Raw genomic sequence first — 12,062 nt, 5'->3', positions numbered from 1 at the left:
ACAAACCTCGTCAGGTATTTCCCATCCTAAAGCTGTTGTTTAATTTTGGTTTCCTAAGTGATGAACTTTCCATTTGTGTCTGTTAAATTTCATCCTGTGTAAGAAGTTTATTTTTTCCCTCCAGATAACTACAGTACTGTGAATGGGGAAGGAACACTGACAAGAGCAAAACTCCCTTCCTAGATCTTCAAAGTCCATTGATAGTATTGTAGCTGTTCTTTGCAACAAGAGCATTTCTGTGATTTGTTCTGCTATTTCTCTGAGCTTCACTCTGGAAAAGAATGTGCTTCACCAGTCAGTTGGTCTGGTCAGCTTATATTTGCTTTAGTCCCTTCTAAGAGAAAGTCGATAAGGGACGCGGTGGCTCAGTGGGTTAGGACACTGAGCTTGTCGATCAGAAGGTCGGCAGTTTGGTGGATCAAATCCCGAGTGCCGCGTAGCAGAGTGAGCGCCTGTTACTCGTCCCAGTTTCTGCCCACCTAGCAGTTCGAAAGCACGTAAAAATGCAAGTAGAAAAATAGGGACCACTCCGGTGGGAAGGTAACAGCGTTCCGTGCTAGTCATGCCGGCCACATGACCACGGAGACGTCCTCGGATAAGCGCTGGCTCTTCGGCTTTGAAACGGAGATGAGCACCGGCCCCTAAAGTCGGAAACGACTAGCACGCATGTGCGGGGGAACCTTTACCTTACCTTTACCTTTAAGAGAAAGTCACTCTACAATATTTTTTTTCTTTGCTTTCTTGTTGGGTGAAATTCACCCCATTGACTTTGCTTGTCAGAAGGTCACAAAAGGTGATCACATGACTCTGGGCCACTGCAACCATCATAAATATGGGTCAGTTGATAAGTGTCTGAATTTTAATCATGTGACCATGGGGGTGCTGCAATGGTCGTAAGTGTGAAAAGTGGTCATAAGTGACTTTTTCAGTGCCATTGTAACTTTGAACAGTCACTAAGTGAGGACTACCTGTATAGAGAATTTTAATCTCTTGTAGTATCTTCTTTTTTATTTGACTGATCTTCAGCCTTGTCTATGAGCTGAAATGGAGACACTCACTGTTCCAATCCTCTAACTTTTTCTTCAAGGATCACTGAGCAAATATGTATCAGGTAACTTCAGGCAGGAATGTAACCACTTACAGGTTATTTATTTGTAAACTAGATTCTAAGCAACCTACAATAATGCCAATACTTGTATAAAAAGTTATCACCAATTCTGTCTGCTTACCTTCATTTTAGAGAGTTAAAAGTATTTTAGGTACTACCAATTATTTAACTAGGTGGCATCATAGATAGCTACTTGCCATCTATTTCAGTCTTCAGCAAGTTACTTGAAGTTCTTCCCAGAACAATTCTATAATTTCTTCAATCCAGTCCATCCACTTTATCTGTGGGCTTCCGCTTCTTGTCAAGTGCTGGGATTTTTTTTAGAACATCATCCACTCTCATCACATTTTCAAAATATGTGTATTTCTGTTGCTAAGCATAGCATGAAGGGAGCAATTATCCTTTACTTGGGCACAGATTGATTGAATCTTTTTGCAGTAACTGGTATTAAGTATTGCTCGGGTCCATAATTTTATTTTTGATTATCTTTGTTATAGCCATATATTACTGTATATAACATACATTTCATATATTACCATTGTTTTAATTATTATAGCTATTGATTTAATTATTCGGAATGTCACTATTATTGAATTTGTCTTATCCAGCTAAATGGGCTGGCTAGGCGGGTATCCCCTTCCCTCTTGAAGTTGCATGCTTGATAGTGACCACCCCAAATAGAAGCAATATTTTGTTTATTTGTCAAGCTAGCCACATACCCCTCCTAGAACTTCTGAACAAGTTCAAGATCTATTTGTGAAAGAACATTTCCATTTTGAAATGTCAAGTTTTGCTTTATTTCCTCTCGGTGCTCCTTGTAATTTTTCAGTTTCTTGTTCTGTTTTCTCTCACTGTCATGCGGTTTAGAATTAAATATTGTAGCAAACTGCATTTTATTGAATGAGAGACAATTAAATAGATGTATACAACTCATTAAGGCAGAATCAGATAAACTACAATGCAGTTTAATACAATGACTGAGCTCAGTCAATCAATTCCTCTCTGGGTTCTAACAATCAAATCTCAATGTTTGATAATATAATTCTTGTAGTCGTGCTTGGGTATCTCTGTGAATACAGTGAAGACCTATAGGATACATCAAAGCTAAAAAATGTACATATGCCCAGAATCTGGAAATGGAAGGGGTATATGTCCCTGTCACTTTTGCTGTCAATCACAAAACCAAAGCTCTATGCTCCAGAGTAACAAACATGATAATACGTCACAACAACATCCTACTTATTCCAGTGAAGAATATATGTGGCTCAGATTTGAATTATTGGCATCTTGGTGTTCTATGAAGTTGCTTTTTTCCTGCACACATTTCATTACCATGCTAGGTACATCATCACTGCATAAAAACAGTTCCAGGATGAGAAGCAAGATGAGACAGCCTCAGAAATCCAACAGTACTTGTATACTGCATGGGGCAGACTGAACTTTGTCTTTGTGTTATAGACTAAATCAGAGGTGAGGAACTATGACCCCTTTATGACTTGTGGGCTTCAACTACCAGAATTCTGGGAGTTGAAGCCCACAAGTCATTAAAGGGCCCTAGTTCTCCATCCCTGGACTAAATGGACACAAATTTAACATCAGAAAATTGGAAGGAGAGTGGAGGGCAGGAGAGAACATTGTTTTAACTTTCCAGGCCTTCAAACACTTTGTTTTCCAAGTGGGATTATATTATATTTAAAAGCTCTAATCCTGCTTTCATAACAAGTTATAAAAAAAACATCTGCAGCCTGGAGCAGCTTCAATATTTGTTTACCTTCATCTCTTCAGTCAATTTTCTAATTATCAATATGTATAAAAATGACTGCTTTAATTCTAAATGGATGTTAGATTATTTTTTTTTTGCCTTATAATTGAGAGTGCTATTGGACTTTCCTACTTCTGAAGCAGAATAAAACTGCCTTGGGTCTATTTGATAAAATAATTTGCTTAAGATAAATGCTGATTTTTTTTAAGCCAAAACAAAGGGCTACTTGAGTATGGCATGTAGTTTAAAACACATATTACTAGAAAGAATTTCCTGGTCTTATTTTTAGCATCTCAAGAAGAAAAAAGAAAAAAAAAACATTGCCAGTATTAAAGAAGAAACAAAACTGTTTTACTTTCTTTTTGATAACTCTTATGTACATTCTTTTCATTAATTCTTATATGGCCACAACCACATTTAAAATGGACATATCAACTCTAGAAACCTTGACAGCTGTCAAGGACAAGATGGATATAGCTAGGTATGATTTTTTTTCTAAAATGAACATTGTATTTCTGGCATGGACTCTAGCTAAGTTAGAGATTGCTGGCATAGCCTTCTGAAGGAATAATTTACAGAACTCTAGGAAATACTTAGGTTTGATCCATATATAAGACTTGTCATTATCATAATCCCACCAATTTCAATATATTTATTTGATGACCAAATCTTTGCACAAATTAACAGAGTTTTCAATAACAAGATTTTCACTGAACTTTAGTTGGATAAGCATCGATCTGATTTTGTGCAGTTTAACTGTCATGAGTTGCAATGTCTGCAAGTGTCCCATTTTCCCTAGAAGAGTAGAGATACACTGAAGATTTAAACCAATCTTACCATTTTTTCTTTCCAGATTTAGTGAAGAATTCAACGGTTCTCGCATGATTCTCAAGAATTAGGATATTTACAAAAATGTAATTTCCACAGTACTTGTGGGAAAACCTAACTCTTTGGCTACATCCTTGAATGCATTTAGGTCAGAGTAAGGTTAAATACACATACACATGGGTTGGATGGATGGATAGACGTATAGATATAAACCATTGTTGTCTGAGTCATATACAGCACTAGGCAATAAACAATGGTTTTTTCACAAATGAAAGCAAATATACGTGTCCCAGGATAATGTTGCAGGATCCAATCTGGGTCGGTTACCGAGACCAGAGGTTCTGTCTTGGAGCTTTTGGATTCATGCTGGAGTGCATCCTCAGGGGACATCTGTCTACTAGAATGTGTAGAGAGAATTCCAGTAGAGAGAAGTCCCCCTAGCATGAATCTGAAAGCTCAGAAGATTAAACCTCTGGTTCTGGTGACTGACCCAGATTGGATCCAGCAATGTCTTTTTCATAATGTATGTCTCATCAATCCAAACATACCATGATTTTATATTGTTGTTGTTGTTGTTGTTAGTTGCGAAGTCGTGTCCGACCCATCGCGACCCTATGGACAATGTTCCTCCAGGCCTTCCTGTCCACTACCATCTTCTGGAGTCCATCTAAGCTCACGCCTACTGCTTCAGTGACTCCATCCAGCCACCTCATTCTCTGTCGTCCACTTCTTCTATTGCCCTCAATCTTTCCCAGCATTAGGCTCTTCTCCAGTGAGTCCTTCCTTCTCATTAGGTGGCCAAAGTATTTGAGTTTTAGCTTCAGGATCTGGCCTTCTAAAGAGCAGTCAGGGTTGATCTCCTCTAGGACTGACCGGTTTGATCGCCTTGCAGTCCAAGGAACTCGCAGGAGTCTTCTCCAGCACCATAGTTCAAAGGCTTCAATTCTTTGGCGCTCAGCCTTTCTTATGGTCCAGCTTTCACTGCCATACATTGCAACTGGGAAGACCATAGCCTTGACTATACGGATTTTTGTTGACAGGGTGATGTCTCTGCTTTTTAGTGTGCTGTGTAGATTTGCCATGGCTTTCCTCCCAAGGAGCAAGCGTCTTTTAATTTCTTGGCTACAGTCCCCATCTGCAGTGATCTTGGAGCCAAGGAAAATAAAATCTGTCACTACCTACATTTCTTCCCCATCTATTTGCCAGGAATTGAGAGGGCCAGATGCCATGATCTTGGTTTTCTTAATGTTTAGTTTCAACCCAAGTTTTGCACTCTCCTTCTTCACCCGCAACACCAGGCTCTTTAGTTCTTCTTCACTTTCTGCCATTAGAGTGGTATCATCTGCATATCTTAGGTTGTTGATGTTTCTTCCGGCAATCTTAATTCCAACTTTTGATTCATCTAGCCCTGCCTTTCTCATGATGTGCTCTGCATATAAGTTAAATAGGCAAGGCGACAGTATACAGCCTTGCCGGACTCCTTTCCCAATTTTGAACCAATCAGTGGTTCCGTGTCCAGTTCTCACTGTTGCTTCTTGGCCCGCATATAGATTTCTCAAGAGACAAATAAGATGGTCTGGTATGCCCATCTCTTTAAGGACTTGCCACAGTTTGTTATGATCCACACAATCAAAGGCTTTAGCATAGTCAATGAAGCAGAAGTAGATGTTTTTCTGGAACTCTCTAGCTTTCTCCATGATCCAGCGTATGTTAGCAATTTGATCTCTAGTTCCTCTGCCTCTTCGAAATCCTGCCTGTACTTCTGGTAGTTCTCGATCCACATACTGCTGGAGTCTAGCTTGTAGAATTTTAAGCATAACTTTACTAGCATGAGAAATGAGTGCAATGGTGCGATAGTTTGAACATTCTTTGGCACTGCCTTTCTTTGGAATTGGAATGTAAACTGATCTTTTCCAATCCTGTGGCCACTGTTGAGTTTTCCAAATTTGCTGGCAAATTGAGTGTAGCACTTTTTCTGCATTGTCTTTTAAGATTTTGAATAGCTCAGCTGGAATACTGTCACCTCCACTAGCTTTGTTGTTGCTCAGCTTTTCTAAGGTTTTTATATAGTTTTTATATATGATTTTATATAGTATGATAAAAAAATCAGATCCCTCAGAGCAGGGGTCTGCAACCTTGACAACTTTAAGACTTGTGGACTTCAGCATAGCTGGTTGAGGAATTCTGGGAGCTGAAGTCCACAAATCTTAAGTTGTCAAGGTTGCAGACCCCTGCCTTAGAGCAGGGCTTCCCAAACCTGGGTAAGTTATCCTAAATTGGGTAAAATTGGTTTTCCTTTGCTTAATGACACAAGAACCTTTACCCAATCACAATCAGGGCATTTAAATAGACTTAAAGTGTTTTATCTACATTGGGTAAAAAGACTTTCTGATAAACAGTTTGGGGTAATGAAGGAAAACTTTGAAAATCATTATCTTAGAGCTTAATGGACTTAACAGACAATGATCTGTGTATCTATCATAAATGGGAAGAGATATAGTCCCAGCCTATGCGGTTTGTTAACGCTTAATATGATGTGCAAGCCTAGCCAAGTATGTTTTATGCAATAAGTCTTGGTTAAATGAATCATGGCTTAGTGCTATGTGTGAAGCAGCTCAGTATTTTTCAATGTGGAGATGGTCTTCATTTTTCAACAGATTACACCATGAGGACAAATATAGCTTCTCAAATAAACAACTACTGTGGTTATCCATCTTCCTGTGACATTTTAATAGGAAGCATCACAGCCAGCTAGACCATTTTTCTTCTTGACAGCAAAGTTGGCAATCCACACTTTGAGAAGCGATTTCTTCCCATGGAAGTTGGAAAACCAGAGCATATAGGAAGTTCTTGGCTAAGAACATACTGTACATATAACAATTATTTTTCTCATTAGTGTCTTGGAAACTGAATAATTAAAACAATATACCCATTCCAACATGTGGTGCTGTGAAAGTTAACTTAAAAAGCAAGATATTTCCATTTTGTGGCTTCATTCCCCTGGGAAGCAAGTGCCATGAGAATCAGATCATCTCATTTCCTTTCCATACATATTGTTGTTTATCATGGTGGCATTGTGTGTTGTTTGTCATTCATACAGCTCTGGAACAGTTTCCACTGAGTCCCCCAAATGCAACTATCTTCTCTCATTGAGTCACAACTGAGCCAATGTATGTCACTCGGCTATCCTGCCACATAAAGGGAGGCTTATTCCTATTTAATTCCAGCTTTATCTAGGGACATATTTTAGAGGATACACAAAAGCTCATTAAGATCCATCCGTGCAGCTTACCACTCAGGGGAATAAAAGTTATAAACTAATTGACAAAGTTGCACAAGAATTAGCTGAATAAACAGTGAACTTTTAAGTAAGTACATACTTTGTTTCCAAAGAACAAACTAATCTTTAATCCTTGCCTCTTTAGTTAACAAGTATTTGTTCCCTTTCCTGTTTGCTCCGTGTTGTTCTTTTCCTGCGTTTATCTTTGTTATAAACTTCAAGAAATTGCTGTCATATTCAAGTTGGAAAAGATGCCAGAGGAGGAAATCAGATCATCCTCACTGGTGCTAAGCTATTTTGTTGACGCTTATATCCCAATGTTCTCTTAGGTCGGCAAAGAAATCGGAATCCATAGTGTCTGAATTATATGTAACCCTTCCTCATGTTTGCATGCCACACTGATGAATTTTAGTAACAGAGCCCATATCTGGTGACCTCACATTTTGGTTCTTTTAAAACTTTGCTTTAAATTTGTGAGGTTGGATACACCCATGTCCCTTTAAACATGCCATTCCATTCCATCCCAGTGATAATTTCATCCCCACTCCTCTGGAAATGTGAGTTCTATGTGGCAAAGTGGCAAAATAATAGCATGCTTCTTAGACTACATGTCATGCTTCTTGGCTGTTATACACTGTTTTTCAGATCCCTGAAAAAGAGTTCTCCCTTTTAAAAGATGGAAAGGGAGATAGGTGTTTCTTGTAGTTTGTAATATTCATATAATATCTACAATGACTAGCATTTTTCTCTTGTCAAAATAAGCAAGTAAATTGACAGATTAGTTCACTTATGAAATATATTTTACATGACCAAACAAAAGTTGCTGAGTTGCACTATGTAAGTTAAACTGATCACAACTAACATGGCAATCATACACTTTATTAGAAATAAACCTATTGAAATGAGGACATTATTTATTATTAAAATTGTGAAAAAAGTAAGGTTCTACATTTAGGCAGGAAAAATCAAATGCACAGGTATAGTATAGGTGGTACCTTGCTCAATAGTAGTAACTGTGAGAGGGATCTCGGAGTCCTATTGGACAATCACTTAAATATGAGCCAGCAGTGTGCTGCAGCTGCCAAAAAAGCCAACACAGTGCTAGGGTGCATTAAGAGAGGGATAGAATCAAGATCAGGTGAAGTACTAATACCACTTTACAATGCCTTGGTAAGGCCACACCTGGAATACTGCATCCAGTTTTGGTCACCACGATGTAAAAAAGATGTCGAGACTCTAGAAAGAGTACAGAGAAGAGCAACAAAGATGATTGGGGGACTGGAGGTTAAAACATATAGGGAACGGTTGCTGGAATTGGGTATGTCTAGTTTAATGAAGAGAAGGGTGAGGGGTGACATGATAGCAGTGTTCCAATATCTCAGGGGCCGCCACAAAGAAGAGGGAGCCAAGCTATTCTCCAAAGCACCTGAAAGCAGGACAAGAAGCAACGGATGGAAACTAGTCAAGGAGAGAAGCAACCTAGAACTAAGGAGAAACTTCCTGACAGTTAGAACAACTAACCAGTGGAACAACCTGCCTCCAGAAGTAGTGAGTGCTCCAACACTGGAAGTTTTTAAGAAGAGACTGGACAGCCATTTGTCTGAAATGGTATAGGGTTTCCTGCCTTGGCAGGGGGTTGGACTAGATGACCTCCAAAGGTCCCTTCCAACTTCTTCTTCTTCTTCTTCTTCTTCTTCTTCTTCTTCTTCTTCTTCTTCTTCTTCTTCTTCTTCTTCTTCTTCTTCTTCTTCTATTATTATTATTATTATTATTATTATTATTATTATTATTATTATTATTAAAGTAAGACATAGTTGTGCGCCCATTCAAAGGAACAGTCTCAAAAATAGATCCTATGAATCCAGTGGGGCATGCTTCCTGGAACACATCTGTTTAGATATTATTAAATTCAACAAGCTGTTAGATTTGTATCAAGTAATTCTGGTTGCTTTTTGATGGGACTTGCTGTCATGTCAAGTAAGTCAGATCCCTCTTAAAACTTCATTTCCACTAGTCTGAACTACGAATTATACTAAGAAGATCCAATAGGAGTGTGAAATGGCTTAACAAAGCTGATATTTGTTTTAATCCTTTTTCACCCTTCAAAAAATACACATCCACACAATTGCAACTGCTATGATACATTTTGTAGAAAAACAAAAACTTTCCAGTGTTTGTTGGTAGCTACAAGGGGAATGTTTAGCTTTCAATGTTTGGAAGATAAAGCTCTTTTCCACTGGGACCTTGTTTTGAAGCTGCTTGTATTCAATACTAAAAAAGCAGTAGAAATATCTGCTGTGGTAATTATTGCAAGGTCTGTTTCAGTGCTGAATGGAGGCCAAGGAACAGATTCCTGTGTAAGAACTGAAAATGAGCAGAAAAAGAACAGCGGGGCTCAGAAGGAACAACATCAGATTAACTAAATTCACCCATGGAAACTTTCCTTCATTGGAACTGACTTTGTTAGCAGTGCATACATATTTTCTGGGATTTCCAGCTCTTTGCCCATGCATAGGTCAAAAGCAGGTGGTGGAAATTAGAAATAGAACAAACTCCCTCTTGCTGCTTGGCACTTAATGTTCTAGCATTAAAGGTAATGATTTATATTATTTTATAAAATAACAAAAAAAGCATCACCTATCGGTTTAGTGCAGAAAATGCTCCTTGGAGGTTGGCTAAGTTAATCCTGATTTAGAGAAGTTTAAAGAATGAATAAATCAACCCCATTATGGGCACATGCACGTCTGCATTTCATAAACAATGAGTGGAATTGGGATTACATGCCAGCATATAAGTAGGTCTAAACCTACGGGTATATACATCTTTTGCTTTATACTGAGTCTCAGGAATTTGGAGAAAATGTTGTAGTCAGTCCTATAAAATGGCGGTCTTGTTCAATCATAAAACTAAAGTCACAGATAATATAATAGATTAAAAAGCACCAGTTCACTAGAATGCTTCTACTACCATTCTTATTTTTCTAGGTAGGTGAACATACTCCCAAACAAAGCAAGGAGCTGCGCCTCAACTGAACAGGATCATATCTAGAATGTAGAGGCATCCGTGGAAATAACTGTGCTGCTGCTGGTGTATTCCCTAACTTTTCCTGCTTTAAAAGCTTTTTAGATGTTAGACTTCAGACAGAACCTGAAATTTGGCAGGCACCAAAGAAAAGGTTTATTAGGCCCATTGGTGCCTTTATATGCCACAGTACGGATCGTGTTCTGGAGTCAAAGCAAAATGTATACAAATCAACATTAATACTGCAAACTGCAAACTTCATCATCTGGTTCTTGATGCGCACCATGTAACCTCGGGTAAGTCAGCTTTAAGCAGATTTTAACCATCAAAGATTTTCTCTAAAGAATCATGAAGAGTATTTTCAGAATTCCAGTAATTCTTAGCAATCCTTAGTCCCCTTTTATAGAAGTATCAGCTTATTTGTTTAGATGAATAAATTTGGATCTTACTTTGTAATACAAGTATGACGCACTGTACGGGATTCAATATGGACAGTGGGCCCTTTATGCTGTGTTTAATCAAGAAAGAGATTAACACAATAGGGGGACTATTTTAACTGTTGTAGCAAGACTATTTTAATAAAGAGATTTGGGGATATCAGAAGGACAAACAGATTGTTTTGCCACAAAAGTTTTATTGGCTACACTCCACATCATCAGATGCACGAAGTGATTCTCAGCCGGCTTGACAGCTTACACTGTAATAAATCTGCCAGAAAACTCTCTGCTGTTAAAAGCTGCCCACATTTCAGGGCTACATCTTAAATATTACCTATTGCAAACCAGTGGAAACATACTGTATACCACATTTCTCTATAAAACAATGTAAACGACTTTCCTCAATTTAGGAAATGTGTTTTTTATTTTACTCACTGACAATATGCGTTTTCAAACTTGATTTGGAAAATCAAATATTCATAAGGAAAAAATGTGAAACAATGATAACAGGTGATGTTGACAGCAATTCCAAGATGGCTTCTTGTCATTCCCAGGGAAACCAGTGTTTGATTCCAGAAGGGATTTCTTGGAGCCTGTCAGCTGGCAGAGTGGGTGGATGTCAAATGTTAACACTTTGACATATCTGGAGTCCAGTATGTCATAAAATGACTTAGGTTTGAATTAATTCCAGCCACCTGCCACCATGAAAATGGCTTGATGTTCATTGACACAGCAAAAGATTTGATCAGTTCCTGGGTGTTGTTTTCACTATTCTTCCTAATTTCTCTGTACTGTGTTATAAATCTGGTGCCAGCAGAACTGTGTATTTCATGTTTTCATATGATGTACAGATTAATAGTGGCACTGAATGACTGCAACCAAATAGTCGCCACATGTATAACTATGCAGGAAGAGGAAGCTTTAATTTTGCACAGTGCATCAAACAATATTTGCCAGCAGGAGGGACAAACAATCTGACAACTGATGGAAATGCAGAGATATATAAATAGCAGGGTGCTCCTAGCTGGCACCTGGAATTTTAAAGTTTGTACAGCCAGTACTGAAAGCTCCAAGAGATCATGCAGGGATACACTACCCCAGGACCCAAAGAAAGAGAATTCCCTGTCAGATTTTCTAAATGAATTAGTTAAGCACTGGTGCCCTGGCTTTCAAGCATCCTAAAGGGAACAGCTGCCTGCACAGCAGGGTTTCCTTTTGGCAGTTTGCTGCCTAATTATTTGGTATTTTTACTGTGCCTTCCAAGTGTTCAGAGTATGTGCTGTTTGGGTGGAGAAATACTGCATTCTAGTATTGCTAGTCTTGGATCTCCAGTTTCTCTGTGCATCGGTTGAGTGCACTAATGCAAGAAATGAATGAATCCAAATCTTGAGTGTATGGATCATGCTGAAGGATGGATCTGCTTTTTGGCCATCTTAGATCCAGGTGCAATGTTTGGCTTATTCATCATTTTACTGTATGAAGCACCTGGCTCAGGTACACCTGTCGTCTTCTCACTTCTTGATCCAATTGTTCTTTCAGAGAATTCACCTGTAAAAACATAAGCGCAGCAAAAAATAAATATGAATAGATAATTTAATTCAGAGTTCTGACTTCAGCTGCAACCAG

At 38.5% G+C, this 12,062-nt stretch overlaps 1 protein-coding gene across 1 annotated transcript in view; it reads right to left on the bottom strand.

Moving 5' to 3' along the window:
* Window positions 1-11,685: 11,685 nt before the first annotated feature.
* Window positions 11,686-12,062, bottom strand: part of CROCC2 (ciliary rootlet coiled-coil, rootletin family member 2) — a gene marked incomplete at its 5' end in the record, with an annotated part of 114,775 nt that continues 114,398 nt past the window's right edge. Inside the window, one exon of the mRNA XM_083363605.1 lies at window positions 11,686-11,984. Coding sequence (XP_083219731.1) covers window positions 11,901-11,984 — 84 coding nt within the window. The 3' untranslated portion in view covers window positions 11,686-11,900. The remainder of the gene's footprint in view (window positions 11,985-12,062) is intronic.

This window comes from Vipera ursinii, assembly GCF_947247035.1.
Source record: "Vipera ursinii genome assembly, chromosome: 5".
NCBI classification, from domain to species: domain Eukaryota; kingdom Metazoa; phylum Chordata; class Lepidosauria; order Squamata; family Viperidae; genus Vipera; species Vipera ursinii.
The sequence above is the reverse complement of the archived record's forward strand: the minus strand, read 5'-3'. Positions and strand labels throughout refer to the sequence as shown.